The sequence below is a fragment of the Propithecus coquereli genome, unplaced genomic scaffold, assembly GCF_000956105.1.
Source record: "Propithecus coquereli isolate 6110/MARCELLA unplaced genomic scaffold, Pcoq_1.0 Scaffold147, whole genome shotgun sequence".
Classification (NCBI taxonomy): Eukaryota; Metazoa; Chordata; class Mammalia; order Primates; family Indriidae; genus Propithecus; species Propithecus coquereli.
In genome coordinates, this window is record NW_012139080.1 from 6,133,384 (window position 1) to 6,155,105 (window position 21,722).

General features: G+C 38.4%; 1 protein-coding gene across 1 annotated transcript in view; it reads left to right on the forward strand.

Moving 5' to 3' along the window:
* Nucleotides 1-16,743: 16,743 nt before the first annotated feature.
* The window catches only part of NAA35 (N(alpha)-acetyltransferase 35, NatC auxiliary subunit), a 105,537-nt gene continuing 100,558 nt past the window's right edge, over nt 16,744-21,722 (forward strand). Inside the window, exons 1-2 of the mRNA XM_012640058.1 lie at nt 16,744-16,866; nt 17,752-17,880. Coding sequence (XP_012495512.1) covers nt 17,757-17,880 — 124 coding nt within the window. The 5' untranslated portion in view covers nt 16,744-16,866; nt 17,752-17,756. The remainder of the gene's footprint in view (nt 16,867-17,751; nt 17,881-21,722) is intronic.

The window sequence follows — 21,722 nt, forward strand, 5'->3', positions numbered from 1 at the left end:
CAACTAAAATGTAAAGAGAAAAATGAGTGAACAAAACTGAACAAAGCCCCTGAGACCTGTGAGTTAAAATCAAATCATCTAATATACATGCAGGTGGAATTCAAGAAGGAAAGGAGAAGAAGAATGGGGAAGAAGAAATACTTGAAGAGATAATGGCCAAAAATTTTCCAAAATTGATGGGGTGGGGGGAAGCAACTCACAGATTCAGAGTCTTAAACAGGGGGTAATGACAAGAATTTTGGCTGATTTCTCTTCAGAAGGAATGGAGGTGAGAAGACAATGAACATCTTTAAAATGTCAAAAGAAAAAAGAAAAACAAACCTGAACCTAGAATTCTGAACCTGGTGAAAATATTCTTCAAAACTTAAGGTAAAATTGGGAGGCTGAGGCAGGAGGATCACTTGAGCCCAAGAGTTTGAGGCTGCAGTGAGCTATGATGAAACCACTGCACTGCAGCCTGGGCAACAGAGTGAGACCCTGTGTCAAAAAATAAAATAAAATAAAATAAAAGACAAAATAGATATCTTTACAAACAGAAACTGAAAGAATTTGTTCCCAGAGAGGTACTAGAAGATATGCTAGGGGAAGTTCTTTAGGTTTGAAGGGCAATGACAGCAAATGGAAGCTCAAATCAGCGTGAAGGAATGCGGAGTATCAGAAAAAGTAAATAAGCATATAAATATTTTTAAAACCTTTTAATTAAATATTTAACTGTATCACATATTTTTTAATTTCTAGAAAAGATTATTGATTTTCCAACAAAAATTACAATGTATCAATATATTATAGGGTTTCAAACTATACAATGTATTGTGGGGTGTATAATACATAATAATAGAGGATAAAGGGTGAGAGGAGATGAATTATACAATTGTAAGGTTTTTACAATGTGAAGTAGTCTAATATTATTTGAAGGTAAACGTAAGTTAAAGATTCATATTATAATCTCTGGAGCAACAATTATAGAAATAACTCAAAGATATATGTATGATATACATATATCATGATAGTGGAGATATATATATGAAGTGGAGGTGATAAAATGGAATCCTAAAAACAAAAACAAACAAACAAAAAAAACTTGATTAACCCAAAAGAAAACAGGAAAAAAAGAAACAGAACAAAGAACACATGGGACAAATAGAAATGAATATCAATGGTAGATTTAAACCCAGGCACATTAATAATTACATTAAATGTGAAAGCTAAACACTCCAATTAAAAGATAAAGATGAACAGACTGGATTTTCAAAAATGTACCAAAATTGTTATCGGGGTATATGTTCATAAACACACGAATCCCATTCTTAGGTATTTATTCAAGAGAAAGGAAAACGTATGTCCACAAACTACTGTACAATAATGTTTATAGCAGGCTCATTCATAATAGCCAAAAGCTGGAAACAACCCAAATGTCCACCAAAAGGAGAAAGGATAAAGAAATTGTGGTATAGTCATAAAATGGAAAACTACTCAGCAATAAGAAAGAATTGCACCACTGGTACATGCAGCAACATAGACGAATTTCAAAAACATTATGCTAAGCAAAAGAAGCCAAACACAAAAGAGTGTTAATATACACTATGTGGTTCCCTTTATATGAAGTTCTAGCAGAAGCAAATGTAATCTGTTGTAATAGGAATCTGAACCTACTACTGCTGGTGGTAGGTAGGAATTGGCTGAGGGGAGCACACAGGAACTCTCTGGGGTGATGGGAATAGTTTGTATGTTGATATGGGTGTGGGTTGCACGTAAGGTTAATTGTGGTGTCTGTTTGTCAAAATGCGTCAAATTATGAGCTTAAGATTTGTGTATTTAACTCAATGTAAATTACTCCTTATGTAAGACAATTAAAGGGAAAAATATAAATTATAGTTATTCAATGTTAAGTTTGAAAATAAAAGTATTTAAATAAAGCAAAACCTCTTAGCGTTAGTTATTTAATTAAAAAAATCTGTGCCTGGGGCTTTTATGTCAGAGGTAGGAAACTGGTATTGATGTTTTGGTTATTGGTACATTGTGATTTTTACTTTTGAAATTTGGTAATTTACATTTTCTAAAGAAACTACTTATTGAGGGAGGAAAATATTTGCTGCTTTTAAATCACAAGGCAGCTGCTTTTCTCTTTCTTTGTGTTCCTCAGAGCAAATCAGCTGTCCCTAATTTTATTATACTTTCAGAACCAAGTAGGGAACTGCGAAGGTTGTAACACTGGATTCATGTTGATTGTCAACGGGCTCGAGAGTTGTCCCACCACCACAGTCTCTGGTTAGTTCTGGACTGGTTAATTATATATAATTAAGTTGACCATCATATCAGTTTGCCTCAGATAGTCCTAATTTTCACCTATTGTCCTATGATAATTATTAATGGAACACCTTTCATTCTCACACATGTCCTGGTTTGGATGATAAATCGTGGTCCTTCTAAGTATGAGAGAGAAATCTTGAGTGATTTTTTGGTCTTACACAATAGGCAGAAAAAACAGATACTGTGGCTTAAGCCTAAAAAGGCCCACTTCTTAGACAGAATGGACACTATGTTTCTAGATTCAGTACTGGAACTCCCAGGAGAAATGAATATTAAGAAGTTTTGAAATTACTTGGTGAGAAAGAAATGCACCTCAAATAAGACCAGGGAATTGCAACTGCCCTTATTGCAGATTTTTAACTTTGCAAGAAAGTGAAAAAAAGGTCTACAATATCTTTGTGAGAGAAGTATCTATTGGTAGATTATACCCTTGATTTTTCACAGTTTCCATTATTGCAAACAATGTTGCAGTCAACATCTCAGTATACTTAATGGAAAAGGAGCCTCTCCTAGAGCCTCCAGCACCAGTGTAGCCCAAAGACACACTGATTTTTAGCCCAATAAGACTTATTTTGACTTCTGGCCTCCAAACTCTAAGAGAATACATTTCTATTGTTTTAAGCCACTAACTTTGTATTAATTTGTTTCAGCAGTAATGGGAAACCAATACAGAGCAGATATAAAAAGATTCCAATAAAAGTTGGGGAGGGGAACAGAGGAGATAGAAAGAAAGTTTGAGGTCGTATTTGTGATCACTTCATAACAACATCAGAAGAGGAAACTCTTGAGCTGAGACACTAGAAAATCTGTCCTGGCTTATCCCTCCTCTCACAATTACAAAAAACCTCATTTTACTTAAAAATGAGCACCAGATCCATTAACAGATGGATGGATAAACAAAATGTGGTATATCTATACAAGGGAATATTATTAAAGGAATGAAGTACTGATACATGCTACAACATGGATGAACCACAAAAACATTATGCTAAGTGAAATAAGCCAGACACAAAAAAATCACATCCTGTATGATTCCACTTATATGAAATATCCATAGACATAGAAATCAGATTGGTGGTTGCCAGGAGCTAGTGGGGAGGGGTGCGGGGGGGAATGGGGATGGTGAATAACCACTTAATGGAGACAGAGTTTCCTTTGGGGGTAATGAAAATATTTTGGAACTAGATAGATGTGGTGGTTGAACAACACTGTGATTGTACTAAAGGCCACTGAATTGTTCCCTTTAAAATGGTTAATTTTTTATTATGTGAATTTTACCTAAATCAAAACAAAAAGAATAAAGGCCATGCAACACACTTGGAAAATATTTCAATGATCTCTCCTGAGAAACCTGGGAGATAATGAGCTTCAGACAAACAGAAAGAAGAGACATACTGACATAAAGCATAAAGCCCGCAGCAAGTTTTAAGTGTACATTATCTGTAGAACTAAAACAAAATGATGCTTATGAGGGAAATGGCAAAATATATAGCAGCAATATGTTCTGAAAATATTGACAGCACAACTATAAAAAGGTAAGTACAAAATGCAGAACCTATATGAAAAGTAGAACCAAGTCACTGATTAACTTACTGGTATTAAAAAAAATTTTAAGTCATAGTATAGAGGTTTGCTGTTTGGATAAATACACAGTACCCTGTCAGTGACTAGTTAGATCTGACATGGACTCCAGAAGTCAGGTGTCCTCTAAGTTCTTTAGATATTGTTGTATTATCTTAAGAATTTCAGTTTAAACCAGACTTAAATGATGTGTGGATACTGCAGATTGCCTGATTCAACAGACCTATCACTTTATTCTCTGAGAGCCTTCCATACAGAGGCTGGAAGCCAGGCTCTCCTTTGTTTATTTATTCCCTATACTTGCTGGGCCTCTCGAACAATGCTTCAATGAACATCTCTTTGGGACCTGTGTGCGTGTTCCTCCGGTGCACTCAATATGGGGTTGTTTGGTCATAGGGAACATAGCACACATATCTAAATAGTACTCTCAGGTCACTCTCCAGAATGGGTGTCACTGAATGACTCCCTCAGAAATGTATGAGGGCTCCATTTTCCTACATTCTTACCACTATTTTGTGTTACCTGATACTCTAAGTTTTTCCAGTCTGATGAGTATAAAGTAGTATAACCAGTATCTTGAACCAAGGAAACTTGATTCAAAGAAAGTAATCAGAAAAGCTTTCTTTTTTCCTACCTTCCTTCCTTCCTTCCTTCTTCTCTATCTTTCTTTCTCTCTCTCATTTTTTCTTGACTTCCACTCCCTTTAAATTTATTCAGTGGGAAAGTACTTTTCTGCTCCTAGTTGAAAATTTAGGCATTGCCATGACATTTCTCTTACTTTCAGGAAATAAAAATATCTTGGTCACATTGAGTAAAAACAGAATCTCAGTTCTGAAGCTAAAAGAATGTTATTATAAAATTTTTGAATTTGAATTAAGTTAAAATCTCTCCCTTTCCCTCAATGGGACCTTCTACAGGCAGGAATCAGGGAAGGGGCCAAGATCTTTCCTTTCTCTGTGCTCACTTTCCCCTCCATCTATCTTGCTAAGTGTAGCTTCCTCTAAAAAGGGAGAGGGAAAGGAGGTAAAGAGGACCAGGCATGTTCTGACTGGTATTGTGAAAGGTGTTTCCTGAGCCCAGTAAATGTTTAAAGCTGTTATGTTATGTGTATTGTTGAGTGGGGTGGGAGGTTATTCAGAGGATTCCATTGGGAACATTTGATGGTACTTTCCATGAGAGGAGCCCTAGAGTTTCCTCTGACTTGCTGCTGCCCCGTCAGCTGCTAGTCTTCCAGCTGACCCTACTCCATAGGGAATTTTTCCATTAGGATCCTGTGGCTCTCCCAAGTGGTCCTTCTTGGGTGAGATTTAAAAATCTGCACATTAGCTCTTTCTCCTTAGTGGTCATTTTGCAAAGGTGGCGTGGATACATGCACTCCATCAATGCCACAGGACACAAATATAAAATAACACTTATTGAGAGAAATATAACACTTATATAAGAAATATAGGTATTTCTTATATAATAAATATGTAAGAAATATATAAGCAGAGCACAGATGATACCCGATGCTCTCATGATTCCCCCAGGAATGGTCCACCGAACACAGGTGGACTGAATGCAGCATGGCCACATTCCAGTAGTGAGGAGCGCACTCCCACATACTCTATATTCATAAGAAAATAGGGACAAGGATCAACTTTGTGTCTACGTAATGATGGAAATCTCTGGCTGGGCCTTATTAGATAGAGGAAGTCTTCTGAGATCAGTTGTCGGGTATTGGCCTGTTTTCCCATTGAGTGAACCAGACCTGGTAAGCCAGCCCCTTACTAAGCCACTGAAAGGGCAGAGGGAATGAGCCTTCAGGGCCACATAAATTTGTCTGTCCTGAATAGTCTGCTCAGGAATCCTTTACCCTAACCCACAGGAAATTCAGGCCCATCTCAAAGCAACTTCTCCTGGCCTCTTGATATTGGAGTAGTTAGTGAATCTATCTCTACCTTTAAAATATTCCGGCTGTCAAATACGAGGCCACTGTGTCTCCCTGGCTATGTAAGATAAATATAAACTCTCTAGGTAGTCCTGCTGACACCCCCTGTCTTAGTTAAGGTGAAGGGGAAGGTATCTCTTCTCTCTCCATTCTGGGGACGGGAGTCATAGAACAAATCTCTCCAAAGAAACCTTCCAAACAAATTCTCTTTTATAGCGTCAATATGAAAGTAACTTTTGACCACCTGCTTATAAATTTTTTAATACTGGATTCTTCGAAATAAAATCTATTGTTTTTTATTTGGTTGGTTGGGATTTTTGCTTCATAAAAACTGAGCGTGGAAGAATCATGAAGACTTTCACAGTTGGTTCTTAACGTTGGCTGAGCATTAGAATCACTGGAGAACCCTGTTCCTTGGTTGCACCCTGATTGATTAAATCAGGGTCTTTGGAAGTGGGATTCCAGCATTTGTATGTTTTAAAAGCTCTCTAGGTGATTTCAATGTGCAGTCAAGGTTGCACACCACTGCTTTTGTAGAAACAAAGGTTTTGAAAGGGGACACAGAATTACTTTTAGTGATTAATCATAATTTCCACTAGTTTCCAATCTTAATCATGAATTTATTCAGTTTGTCTCATGCATGCCTTTTAAAAATAGGCAATCCAACTGCATTTCATGTTGCAGTTGGTACATAAGGGTAGGCTGCAGTTAGCAGTGTTTCTAGGAGTTGCCCAGAATATATATTTTGCTTTCTTTCTGTGTGTTTCTGCTTCCTTTTGTCTGCTAAGTTTTGTGGCTGAATTTTCAAGATGTACTTTCCACCTCTTGGTTTGGGACGCTTTTTATATCCCTCTCTGGCACAGTGCATTTGGTCGCCTCATCCATTCCCTATTGTGAATATCAGTGAGTGTACCCACAGCCTCAGGGAGGTGACTCCTGGCCCTTTTCTTGGTTGACCCTTTAGAATCCCACCACTGGCTATGATCACTCACTTCTCCTTTCCCATACAACCATCTCCAAGGGCCAAGACTTAGGCATCTATTACGTGCCGGGCATTATAAAAAATTCTTTGTATTTCCACCTTTACATATATGATCTTATTTAATCTTTCTAATCATGCCAAAAAGTGATTTCCATTATTATCTTCCCCATGTTTTAATCAGAAACTGAGTTTCTTTCCAACCCGTCACAACCTCAACATAAGAATACTATCAGCCATAGTTTTTGGTTATAAGCGACAAAAACTGACCCTTGCTGATTTAAGCAAAAAGCATATTCATTAAAAATATATCGGGTTTGCAGACAAAAAAAGAAAACTACGGGCCAATATCTCTGACAAACGTAGATGCAAAAATCCTAAAAAAAATACTAGCAAACCAAATTCAACAACTAATATTAAAAAGATTATTCATTATGATCAAGTGGGATTCATCCCAGGCATACAAGGATGGTTGAACATACACAAATCAATCAATGTGATAAATCATATCAACAGAATGAAGGACAAAAATCAAATGATCATTTCAATTGATGTTGAAAAAGCATCTGATAATATTCAACATCACTTCATGATAAAATATCTCAAAGAACTGGGTATAGAAGGAACATACCTCAACACAATAAAAGCCATATATGATACACCCATAGCTAGTATCATATTGAACGGGGGAAAACTGAAAGCCTTTCCTTTAAGATTTGGAACAAGACAAAGATGCCACTTCCACTACTGTTATTCAACATAGTACTAGAAATTCTAGCTACAGTGATCAGAAGAGAAATAAAGGGCATCTGAATTGGAAAGGGAGGGCCGGGCGTGGTGGCTCATGACTGTAATCCTAGCACTCTGGGAGGCTGAAGCGGGTGGATCATTTGAGCTCAGGAGTTAGGGACCAGCCTGGGCAAGAGCGAGACCCCGTCACTACTAAGTAGAAAGAAATTAGCTGGACAACTAAAAATATATATATATATATATATATATATAAAATTAGCTGGGCATAGTGGCGCATGCCAGCTACTCAGGAGGCTAAGGCAGTAGGATCACTTGAGCCCAGGAGTTTGAGGTTGCTGTGAGCTAGGCTGATGCCACGGCATTCTAGCCCAGGCAACAGAGTGAGACTCTGTCTCAAAAAACAAACAAACAAACAAACAAAAAAAACAAATTGGAAAGAGAGATGTCAAATTATGCTTGTTTGCAGATGATATGATCTTATATTTAGAGAAACCTAAAGACTCCACAAAAAAGCACGAGCACTGATAATGACTAAATATATATATATTTATATATATATTTATATGTATATATATATATATATATGGCTTGGATACAAATGTCTTGCTCTAAAATATTCTATTGATTTTTATAGCTTATCTTTATCCTATTTATCTGAGTTTTTTCTCTTTAATAAATTTAAAGTAGACAAAAGACAGAAATTCTCTACATATATTTTTGCTCGTACAAGACTATGAACCTGTTAAAAACAGATTGTGTTCCTTCTTTTCTAAGTAGTTAATGGTAGTGTCTTGAACAAATTGAGCACTTATTAAATGCGTGACTGGATTCTGCCCTCTTAGCACAGTGCTCAAGTGTGGTCTGAAGCAAGGAATTGCCTGGGAACTTGTGAGAAATGCAAAGTCATGGGTCTCACCCCAGACCTGCAGAATCGGGATCTGGGGAGAAGGGCCAGGACTCTATGTTAACAAGCCACCTGGGGGATTCTGTTTGAAAAGCTCTGCTTTCCTGGCTCCCAGTCTAGTAGACTTGTGGAAAAACTCACTTAAAAACAAATATTCACAATTTAATCTGCTAAAAACCCTAGTAATAATGTCTCCTTACTAGAATACAAAAGGTGCTAGTTCACCCCACAACTATGATGTCTTTCCCACCTTCTCCTGCCCTGTACTGCTTTATCAATAATTTTTAGTAAATTCACAGAGTTGTGAAGCTATAACCAACCTAAGAAGATCCCTTGTGACCACTTACTCCCCATTCTCACCCCCAACTACCCCTAAATTCTTTTTTCCATACCATAGTTTGCCCATTGAAGGTGTACAATTCAAGGGCTTATAGCATATGCAGAGTTGTACAATCATCACCACAATCAATTTTAGAACATTTTCATTACCTTAAAAAGAAATCCTATACCCTTTAGCCATCATCCCCAACCCTCCATCCCCCCTAGACCTAGGCAACCATTAATCTAATTTTTGTCTCTATAGGTTTGTCTATTCTGAATATTTTATATCAATGGAATCATATAATTATGTGGTCTTTTGTGACTGGCTTCTCCTTTGAACACAATGTTTTCAAGGTTCATGCATGCTATGGCATACAACAATACTTAATTTCTTTTTATTGCCAAATAATATTCTGTTGTATGAATATACCACATTTTATTTATCCATTCATCAGTTGATAGACATTTGGGTTGTTTCCATTTTTTGGCTATTATGAATAATGCTGCTATGAACTGTTAAGTTTAGACTAGAGCCAGGTATAGTGGCATATACCTGAAGTCCCAGCTGCTTGGGAGGCTGAGGCAGGAGGATTGCTTGAGGCCAGGGGTTTGAGTCCAGCCTGGGCAACATAGTAAGACCCTATTTCCATGAAAAAATAATAAAAATTTTAAAAAGAATAAGAAAGTTTAACCTAAAGCTGCCTCCTTACATATTTTAAGTTTGGCCTAAAGGTCTCTGAGTACATAGTGAACATAGTGAACTGTAAGCTAACTGGATGTATGAACAGATTATAACCTGCTCTTGTACCAATCAGCATTTCAGCCAATCACGGGCAGCCAACTGTTCAAACCTTGTTCAAATGAGGCAAATATCGAGCCTTAACCAATCTAGCTGTTTTTGTACCTCACTTCTGTTTTCTGTATGTCACTTTCCTTTTTCTGTCCATAGATGTTATCCAGTGAGGTGGCATCCCCGGAGTTGCTCTCAACCTGTTCTGGTTCTGGGGGTGCCCAATTTGCAAATCATTCTTTGCTCAATTAAACCTGTTAAATTTACTTTGTCTTTGAAAAGAACATTTGTGTACACACTGTGTGAACGTAAGTTTTCATTTCTCTTAGGTATATACCTAGGAGTGGAATAGGAACTGGGTCATAGGGTAACATATTTAGCCTGTAGAGGAAAAGCTAGACTGTTTTCAAAGCAGCTGTAGCATTTTACATTCTTTCAGCAATGTATGAGGGTTCCAATTTCTCCACATCCTCTCCAACTGTTGTTATTATGGATCTCTTTTATGGTGTGACGTGGTATTCATTGTGGTTTTTATTTGTATTTTCCTGATGGCTGATAATGTCAAGTATCTTTTCATGTGCTTACTGGCCATTTGTAGATCTCATTTGGAGAATGGCCAGTTCAGATCTTTGCCCATTTTTATGTTGGGTTACTTGTCTATTATTGAGTTGGGATTGTTCTTTATACACACTACCTACAAATTCTCTATTAGATATATGACTTGCAAAAATTCTCTTTCATTCTTTGGTTTGTCTTTTGACTTTCTTAAAAGCTTCTACCACTGTTGTGGTACTTTCATTCTAGCTCATGTTGTAGTTAGTTAACATATAACACTTTCCTTTGAAATCAGAAGCTAATTGAGGGTCATACCTTTATTTCTGTTTACCCTCAGAAACCTAGATTATTTTCTGCACGTGGATAGCACATTTGAAATTTGAGGCCTACATGCTGGGTCTCATTGCCTGAAGTATTTCAAATGTCACTAAAGCCAGAGATTTTGTTTTTCAAATAGAGGCAACCCAGCTGCATTGTGACTGGATATAATAAACGGGCGAACACAATTGACTTCATCAATTAACAATTGTTCCCTTTAACAAGAGAAAAACAGCATTGCTATGTGAGCCAACATTTTATAAATAAGTTGTATTCCAAAAATTCATTTGTATAGAAGTTATTCGTAAGGCTGAACATATTTTCACCTAGTACCAACGTGATAACAATGGTTCGGTTCATGATTCTGGGACCTAAAGCCAATTGCATTTCTGAAGAAGCTTGCTGCTAAGAGTATAGTAAGTACACCATAGGCCAAAAGAGCCCTTCATGATCTGGACTGGCCTGAGAATGGAAGCATCAGTCATCATGTGATATCCCTGGGAAAGTGGGTTATAGCATCGGGCAGCTGCATAAACATGTGTCTCCTCTCTGTGTAACTCTGTTGTAGACCTGGTGACCTCTGATCAGGAAGCCTGAAGTTAAGGAGGATTTGGGAGTATAAGGAGCATTTCTCACAAATCCCAGTAGATACTAGTTATTCCTAAGGATGGGATATGTGAATTTAAGTTTAGGGTCCTACCCAGATATCAATCTCAAGAAACAGTGAACATTTGAATATTATGCACTATGGAAATGATGGTAATGAATATTTCCATGGCGACATGTTTATAAGTGAAAAAATGTAGGATCTGTTATGTTAAACAGTATCCCCCCAACATACACACCCAAAAAAGGAAAGCAAAATAAAACCACAACAACAAAATCCTGGCAGAAAGTAAAAAAATACCAGAATCAAAGAAACTAAAATACTAATAATAATTGTGCTCGAGTGGAATTACTTTTTCCTACTTTTCTTTCTTCTGAATTACCTCCAATTTGCTTACATTTATTTTTATAATAAAACCCAGAATATTTGGGAGGCTAAGGCAGGAGGATTGCTTCAGTCCAGGACTTCAAGATCAGCCTGGGCAACATGGTGAGACCCTGTCTCTATAAAAAATAAAAAAATTCACTGGGTGTGGTGGCACCCTCTTGTAGTACTAGCTACTCAGGAAGATCACTTGAGGTGGGAGGCTCACTTGAGCCCAGGAGATTGAGGCTGCAGTGGGCCATGATGGTGCCACTGCACTCTAGCCTGGGTGACAGAATGAGATCCCGTCTCTACAAAAACCCCCCAAAACTAGAATAATTTATCATCCTAAGTTTAATTTCTATGAGAGCAGGGATATTGTTTGTCTAACATACAGAGATATCACCACTGCATAGAAGAGTACTTGGTATAAAAAAAGGTGCTTAATAAATATTTGTTGAGTTAGATAAGTAATCAATAAAACTCATTGGCACTGAAAAATAAGTAGAGTCTAGAATGCAATGATGGACTTGATAGAAAAACAAGTAATTTTTCTTTATATCTTTCTCATACATGGTAGATAGAGAAAGACCAGCAACATGTGAAGATTCAAGGAATCATTTTTCGAGGTCTATGTTGTAGAGAAAGTTTCTGCAACATAAATGGAGTCAGCCATCAGCAGAATGAGGAGGATGTGCGGAACAGAAAGTTCTATACAAAAATCCTACTTAAATTTCCGGAAAGGATGAGCTGCAAGTGCCTCATAGATGACTTTCAAGTTGTCACTGTTTTCACTGTAATTTATGTGTCTGGAAGGGTGTGGCTTGTAATTTAGATTCTTGTAAGAATCTAGAAGTTAAGATGCTTCTTGGAATTCTTTAGTATAACTTCAGATACTCCAACACTCATGTGCTGCTATTATAATCTCTGTTAACTCTAAATTTCATATACTGGTATATCTGCAGCAATCCTACTTCTTGAGTGTTTCTGAGGAAAAGGCTGGAGCAGCACTGGAAACATTATTAATCATAGTTTGTAGCAGATGATCTTTTTTCCCTACACAACTTGCCAGAATATTTTATCTGGATTATTTTCAAATTATTTTGGCAATCATTTTGCAAGAAAGATTGTTAGAGTAGTCCAATGGATTCTTTTTTAGCTACTCCTTCCAGTTTTTAATGAGTCCTATTCTTAGTCTTAACTTCACATTATATATTCCCACTTAAAAATACCCACGAGCATAAATCTTGTTTGTGTTCAAGTATATTTTAAGAATAACTGATACAGAAAGATGGAAATATACCATTATATAAATAACAAAATTCTCTTAATAATTTTTTACACTTTTTTTTTAAACTTTGTCAGAGTTCTCCAAAGACTTCAGATGTACAAGGATTGTGCAGGTTAGTCAAAGTGGCATTTCATATTTCTTTTCTAAAAGATAAACATGATTGCTTATAGGTTTTAAAAAGACATGTCTGAAGGATAAAGAGAGAAATTTATAAGATTATGTCTCATGCAAGTATCTATACTTTTGGTTCAATTTATTTTAGAATGAAAGTGGTTACACATTTTATTTCAGAGCTGACAATCACAAGAGACTTAACATAAATTTTCAAGCATCTGAAAGGATGCTTTTTAGGCAAACTGAAATGATTTTTTTCTTCCTCTTCGCTGAGTACTTGTAATGTACAGATGCTGAAGCATGAGTGCCTTAATAGTTTTACAAACTCAAGTCACTGGAATGGATTTTTGAAGAGATGGCAGTATTAAATAAAGGCCCTTTTCCTCAAATATGTTTAAAAATGGGATCAGTAGCTAAGAATCTGAGTGTGACAAAAGTATTAGAACTTCACTTTTAATTCTGACAATGTGGGCAAGTGGTACTGAATAACTGAGATATCAGAAAATTGAGAAAATCATTATATTATGTAATTTTACGTAAGTTCACAAAACTCTCTGATTCTTGCAACTCTGTAAGTGATATAAAGTCTGTTTTAAGAATGAGGACATTGGGATTTAGCATGTTCAGGACACTTGCTCAAGATCCTTTAGCCAGACTTCCTGTTAAATATGGAAGACTGGACAAAGGTATTAACCTCTACAAAAGACACAAAGACAAAAAGAATAGGTGAAGAAAAACCAAACAATATCTTCGAAGATGTGAGGCAGATGGGAGAGAGCATTGACTGAGCTATTCAAAAAGGCTGGATCATGAGCCAGTGGTGAGAAAGCCAAGACACCACCTATTTTGTACCACAGAACTGCTTAGAAGACTCAGGAACTGATGGAACCAGCTACCTCCAGTTGTAGAGTTTAGAGTGAGGTTAAAACAAAGGAGTGTATTTAAGAAGCACTGGGATCTGACATCTCCCCAATTACAAATGGCTTGTGACTGCCCCTCCTCAATCCCTATAGAATATTGGAAAGGGTAAAGGAGAGAATCTCTCGCAAGGAGGGACTAATGTGGGATAGGGAAGGGATATTAGAACAGATGGGAGAGTGGGTAACAGATAAAAAAGGGGATGAGGTGAAAATGTAATAATAGACCTTGAGATTCTCCCTCCCCACTTCCCAACCTTCTTCCTCCATTCCAAATGGCCAGCAGCTGGCAGATTTTTAGAGCAGGTCTAAGTTGCACAACTCTGGAGGAGGCTTTCATACACAGTTTTGTGAATGATGTTCCCTGAAGTCATGCAGTGCCCAGTTTGCACAGCCATACATAAAGGTTCTAGATCAGAAGCACCTTCTCTGAGAAACTGAACCAGTCCAAGACTCAAGCCCCAAAGATAATGATGTCAGATTCACCAATGAACTTCTAATCAAGAATCACCAGATTGAAGAAGTCTCTAATATGAAAGAAATTGAAATAATTAGGGGAAAAAACTTAGAGGAAAAAAAATACATAGGAAGATGAGAAAATTATCATTATATCAGAGAGATAAGATAATGCATATGTGGAAGACAAAAAGTGTTCTATACAGTGAGAAACAAGACAACCCAATAGAAAATTTAGAAGACAAAGCTGAAAAACTCTCAGTAAATAAAGCAAAAAATTAAATTTAAAATAGAGACAATTTCTTTTTCTTCTTTTTTTTTTTTTGTGAGACAGAGTCTTCCTCTGTCGCCCCGGGTAGAGTGCAGTGGCATCATCATAGCTCACTGCAACCTCAAACTCCTGAGCTCAAGCAATCCTCCTGCCTCAGCCCCTGGAATAGCTGGGACTACAGTTACGTGCAATGACCCCGGGCTAATTTTTCTATTTTTAGTAGAGATAGGGTCTCACTGCTCTTGCTCAGGTTGGTCCTACTCCTGAGTTCAAGCAATCCTCCCGCCTTGGCCTCCCAGAGTGCTAGGATTACAGGTGTGAGCCACCTCACCCGGCCCAATTTCTTAAAAATTAAAGTATCAGTTAGAGAAATCTGACATCTGAATAGTAAGATTTCTAAAAGTCGAAGACAGAGGAAAAAAGATGGGATGACATAATCAAATACAATTCAAGGAAATTCCTTAGAAGTGAATGATGTGTATTTTCACATTCAAAGGGTTCACTTAGTACCCAGTAAAATAGATGCAAATAATGAAAACAGACCCATATTTTAGCATATCTTTTTTTTCTCTATCAGTTTTTGTCACAACCTACACATAATACTGAACAACACAGATGCAGTCAGTTCATTCTTTAGATTTCTTACGGTTCCTGCAAAGATCAAGAAACAGTTTTGGAAAAACAGCATATATGTTTTTATTTTACTGTAATTCTTTTCTACGTTCTCATCCTCAATGTATTTAGTGAGTCCCTACTATATGCCAACCACTGCCCTAAGTGTTGGGGATACAGCTTTGATCAAAACATCAAAGCTTTGGCCCTCAGGAAATATATTATACTGTGAGATAAGATGCTGTTTTTATTTATTTTAAAATCAACTTTATTGTGGTTTGATTTACAGACAATAAAATGCACACATTGTAAATATACACTTCAATTTTAAAAATGTATTCACCCATATAACCACCACCTTAATCAAGATACAAAATATTTCCATAGCCTCTAATCCTCAAGCTTTATCCATGTTAATCCTTCCTTGACCCCTGAGCAGCCACTAATCTGTTTTCTGTAATTATAGATGTCTTTTCAAGACTTTCATGTAAATGGCATCATATTCTTTTGCATTTGGTTTCTTTTGCTCAAGGTAGTTTTGAAATTCAATCATGTTGCATCAGTTCAGAATCATGCAGTTCATTCCTGTTCATTGATGACTAGTATTTATTACATTATATGGATATGCCATAAGCTGTTTGTTCATTCACCATTTGATGGACATTTGGGTTGTCTCCCGTTTTCAATTATTAAAAACAAAGCTGCTAAGAACATGAATGTACAGGCCTCTGTGTGAATATATGTTTTCATTCCTAGGTATATACCTAGGAGTGGACCTACTGAATCATATGATAAGTATATGATTATAAGAAAAGATAGTTGCTTGGGCACAGTGGCACATGCCTATAGTCCCAGCTACTGGGAAGGCTGAGGCAGGAGGATCCCTTAAGCCCGGGAATTTGCATGTAGCCTGGGCAACACAGCAAGACTCCGTCTTAAAAAAAATTAAAACTAAATTAAAAAAAGAAAAGATGGTTTTCTAAAGTGGTTGTACCATTTTGCATTCCCACCATCTACATATGAGAGGTCCAATTGCTCAAAGTCCTTGCCAACATTTGGTATTATTTTTTAAATTTTGGCCATTCTAAAGGGTATGTAGTGATAAAGATGTGTTTCGTACCCGTGCCCGTCTATGTATGTAACCCCATTTAAAAAACTATTCTATAATAAATTTTAAGAAAATCTAAAACATGTAAGAATCTGAAAGAAAATGGCTGGCTTGATTCTTCAGATATTGTTTCTATTTTTCCCTCACAAAACCCCCAGGCGCTGTCTAGAAAACAAAAATCCATTGTGAGGAAGCACTAGCTGTACAGAACTCTCCAAGCCGGGCTGTTTATTCACCTTCGCAACCAGTAAGGTGTATACGAACCTCATTGCTTCTTTCCGCCTTCGCGTCACCTTTCTAAGAATTTCCCAGGGAGCCGCGCAGGACCGGGCAGGCTCTGAGGCCCCAGGCTCCGCCTCTTGCTGGGACCCGCCCCCCACTCGGGACTGGGACCGAGGGTGGGGTGGGAAGTTAGTTTCCGGTCTCGCGCTTGGATGTAATCACGCGAGAAGAGAAGGCGGCCGCCATCGGCCGAACGGAGGTGGTGGCGAGGGAGGGGGTGTGGCCCGGGAGCGCGAAGTCCCCAGGAGTAAGGGAGAGGGGGCGGGGTCGCGCGCCCCGGGCGTACGCATGCGCGCACGCGGCCGGTCGAGCTGGGCTGAGAGGGGAGGGGGCGGCGGCTGAGGCAGCGTCGTTATTTCCGTGGTTCGGACGGTGCGTGGCGGCGCGGGTGACCACGGGAGAAGTAGGTAGGGACCGCCCCTGCGGAGCCATTGAGACCCTCTCGCGTGTCCGAGAGCCGCAGCCCCCCGCGCGTGTGGCGGACCCTGGGGACGCCAGGTCACCCTGCGGCCCCGGCCCTCCTGCAGTGCCTCAGGTAGGAGCCTCTGGCTCCCCCGTGTCCACTGTTCGCCAAGGCCCCGGCCTTGCCCGCTGTTACCGGGGCGACGACCCAGCGCCGGGCGTGCCCACCCTCCCTCGCGGAGACAGTCCTGTCCTTGGTTCCGCGCCTTGTGGGGCCGGGTCTGGGCCGGGCTGACCCAGGCGGGACAGAGGTGAAGCGGCTCCTCGCCTAACGTGCGTCCCCGCCCTGGGTCCGGCTGGTGGGACCCTGCGGTGCGCGCCCGCACCTCGTCCCCCTCCCCTTCCCACCCCCTGCAAGGTTGTGCCTGGGTCCTGCGCCAGACCGGGAGAGGTTGGCTAAGCGAGCTGTGGCCAGGTGAAAGGCCACCTTGACTTGAGTAGTTGCCGCATGGGGTCCTGGGCCGTGAGAGGGGACCTCAATAGTGCCTTGGTAGTTCGTGGCCGGTATTGAAAGTTGGAAGCTCTGGAGTTGGTTCTTCTTGGGCCAGTGGTGGGATGGTTTGTGATTTTTCTTAAATAGTGGGAAGGCAAACTCTTTATGAGCCTTGATAGGTGGTGAGCTATTAGTAAATAAGCAGCAGAAGTGTTAATTAACGTCAGATTTAATTGCATTAAAGTAATTTTTTGCAGTAGGGTCCTCAGACACAGAAGAGTTCTGCTTAAGGAGTTTAGTAAGACTTTCATCCAATACTTAAACAAACACGCATTTTTGCAAATACTCTTGCCCTGAAAGCTACATCCTTTCTCTTACATCAATGTTAATTTTACAGGCATAATGGTTATGAAAGCTTCTGTAGATGATGATGATTCAGGATGGGAGCTCAGTATGCCAGAAAAAATGGAAAAAAGCAATACAAGCTGGGTGGACATTACCCAAGATTTTGAAGAAGCTTGTCGAGGTGAGTTTGAATTTTTGAATTAGAAGTTCAAACTCTCAGACAGGTAAAATAAAGTCATGATGGCGATTTCTAAACTTACCTCAATAAGTGGAAAGAAATCAACAGGTAAGTGTGGTTTATCAAGTTTGTTAACCACAATTACCTCTACCCTCTAATTTTAACTTTTGTTTAAAGCCAGTATTATTTTGATTTTTTTTCATACAGCATTAAATACACAAGTTGAGGCTTTCTTTTTTTGGGGGGAGACAGAGTCTCACTTTGTCACCCAGGCTAGAGTGCGGTGGTCGTGCAATCACAGCTCACTGCAACTTCGAACTCCTGGACTCAAGCTATTCTCCCATAGGCATTTTTTCTAATTAAACTTTTCTAACTTTAACAGATTAGAGGGCACATAGCAGTAATTTCTGACTGTGGAAACACTAATTGTGTTGACCTAAAGATGGTAGTATTTTTGTATATTTGAGGTTTGAAAATGCTCAGATCACATCATTCCTTTTTAGGATACTCCAGGGACTCTATGTTGCAGGTAAAATCCAAACTCCTTCCCCATGGCCTATAAAATCTGGTCCCTCCCTACCCCTCAGACTTCATTTTTGTACTGCTGCCCTATAAGGCTGATTATGTTCTAGTCACAAGATCATTTTGGTCTCCTCATTCTACATTCCAAGGTGGTTCTTGGATTTTGTTTTCTCTGTGTTAAGTTGCTTTGCCCTAGGCCTTCACACAGCTGGCTCCTTCTTGACCTTAAATGTTATTTCCCCATTGAGGACCTCAAAACAACTAATTGGATTCACGCCCCCTTCTCTTCTCTCTAACTCCACCTTGGTTGACACCCTGTTTTATTTTCTTTGTAGTGCTTATCTCTTTCAGAAACCATTATTTTTAGTTATTTCTTGTGTATCGTCAGCCTCACGCACTGAAACATAAGCTCTGTGTGGGCAGAGATCATGTCTGTAACCCTAGAACACAACAATGCCTGGCACATACTATTAAGTTCAATGAATGAGAATAAATGATTGGAGAAATGAACATACTGTTTGAAGGCAAAGAGCTTTAGGGAAATACTGAAGAGAAAGGAACAAATAATAGAGTCAAAGCTTGAACTTTAAAGAGAGGATGGGCTCAAGAACATGGTAGAGAAATTGTTGTTTTTTGGGTTTTTTTCTTTTATTTGTTTTTTGTTTTTTATTATTTATTTACTTTGAAGTAGAGAAATTAACTTGGGGAAAAGCGTAGGGGCACACTGAAACGAGGAACCAAGGTTAGGATGGTGAAGATACAGGTGTATTTTTAAGTGGCTAGGAAGGAATGGTGGAGGAATTCACACCTGATGGCTTTCATTTTCCCAAAAAGCTTAGGTCTTTTGGTGATAGTGAGGTGGGGTATATTTGAATAGTGCTGTGAAGGAGAAGAGTAAAGATGTAGAGCAGCTGCAGGTGGAAAGAAAGCCCACCAAGTATACGCAAAATAATAAATCATGTGCCTACCCTTTGACTGTTTTGAAATACATGTCTAGTTAAATTATGTCTTAGTGAGATAGTGGAAAGAACATTAGACTGGGGGCTGGGTGATTGCCCGTATGTGTCCGTCTAAGGGAGAGAGAATGAAGTGTAAGTTACAGTGTAATTTTTGTGCTCAGAGATCTTGGACTACTAAATGGATCATATCTGTCATCTTGTGCTGATTTTAAGTGATCTATATTGGAGGGCTATTTTTATAGCCTAAATAGGGAAGATTTATGAAGGATATATGATTTGAGTTGAGCCTTAAAGGAGAGATTGAATTTCTGTAAGTGAAGGGGATGGAATTATTCTAGACTGAAATGAATCATATAACCTAGAGTTCAGTGAGAGTTTTACGTTTGGGGAACAGTGAATAATTCTGCTTGAACAATTTTCAATGCTGGGAATTGTAGAGGGTTTTCAGTGCCACTGGTTTTGTTGGTTTGTTTTTTTTGTTGTTGTGTTTTTGGTTTGAACTTGTTTTATTGGTGGTGGGAGGTCTTTAATGGTTTTGAGGATAAGATTGAAAGTGTATTTCTCCCTGAAATTCAGTATAATGGCTTGGAGAGAGTAGCTTCATAGTAAGCTTTTGGAGTTAAACATGGGCTGGAGTCTCAACTGTGTCACTTAATTAGCTTAGTTTCCTTGGATAGTTTAATCTGAGTCTTAGTTTTCTCCTCTGTAAAATATTTTGAGCTTCTACTTTTTAACATTTTGGGGATTAAATGAGTTAGTAGATATAAAATACTTGCTTTATAGTAGGTACTTGAAGCTGTTGTTATTCAAGGGATTTGTTTAATTTAGTGTTGAAAGTATATGAAGAAGGTTAATATGCCAGCATAATTTGTGATGGATTAGGATGAAGAGAGCCTGGTAACCTTAAAGATATAAGCTTTTGCACTTAGCCCAGGTTGAGGTGTTATGGCCTGGGACTAGGATAGTGATAGAATGAAATAGAAGGGTTACTATGAGAACAAAGAAAGTTCATGTGGCTCAACTGGTGAATGCTGGAGTGGTGAAAGGAAGATGAGAGAGAATGTGTTTCTTAAACAGTTCCCTGATTGACAGCAGAAGAGAATGAGCACATACACTCCTCAACCTCCCCTTCCCATATCTTGTGGGTGTAGTTCAAAGCAGCTCATTCATAAGCACAAGATATCCTTATAATTGCTTGTTTTATCTTAGAAATTCATGGAAAAATTTGCATTTTACACCATATTTTCATTTATGTTAAAGATCTTTCCCTCCTAAATTGGCACTAGGCAGCTGTACAATTTTTTTTTATGCTGTCTTAGTACCCTGGGACATGATGTTCACCCACGGTTGTGCATACCACAGTTTAAAGACCATCTTAAGAATTTAGTGTCAGCTAAATATGACGTTAGAGGTCATCTTGATTTTAGTCCTCCTGCTTGCTTTCATCTGTGTGTGTGTGTGTGTGTGTGTGTGTGTGTGTATATCTCCTCTCCTTTTTTGAGTTGTGAGAATTGAACCCAAGAAAGCAGTTTAGAATACTGGCTGGCAGAGATGCTTTAGGTTGGCATCATTGTTATAGCATCATAAATTAGGATTGTTTCTTTGTGGAAGGAACCTTGAGTAGGAGATACAGCTTAATCCCTGCATCAGTTGTTGAGAAGGGGTGGCATATCATTTTATTGCCAACATCATCCCATCCTATTAACTCTTTCATAACTAGCTCTTACTCTGTATCAGATGGCACAAATGTGAGGTATACTTCTTGGAACTAAAAAGTTGATATAGAATTAAATCTTCTTTATATATAGATTTAGGACTAAAGACTATTGGTAGCTCTTGAGCTCATGGTATTAATAATTTTTTTTCCCTGCTCAAAATAATCAGATTCATAATCTAATTATAGTTTAGACTGCTGTTCTAGTGACTTTCTAAAAGCTACATTTAAAACAGATATGATTACATCTTTTTCTTTAACTGTCACAGTAGTCTCTCCTCTTTGGTGACAGTGTGATGACATTTGTCTAGGCTCTAATTCTTTTTGGTATCATAAAATAATGTGCATACTAATGACCAAGTTGTTTTTCATGCACATCTTTACTTATTCTTTTACTGCTCTTCAAAATTCTAGATCAAATACGAACTTCTAACTTTCATCATTTCTTTTATTTCCTGTTAGGCAGGTGGCACACATTCTCTCCACTTTTCCTATAACTGTTCTTGAGGCTCTTGTTTTTTTTCTTTTCCAAATTGTTTTGAATATATGGTGCCATCACTGTTAATTTTGCCTGATAGGCAATATGTGATTATTTTAAATAATATCTCTAGGCTTTCCTTTTCTAGGAAATTTTGCCTAATTTAAACCAT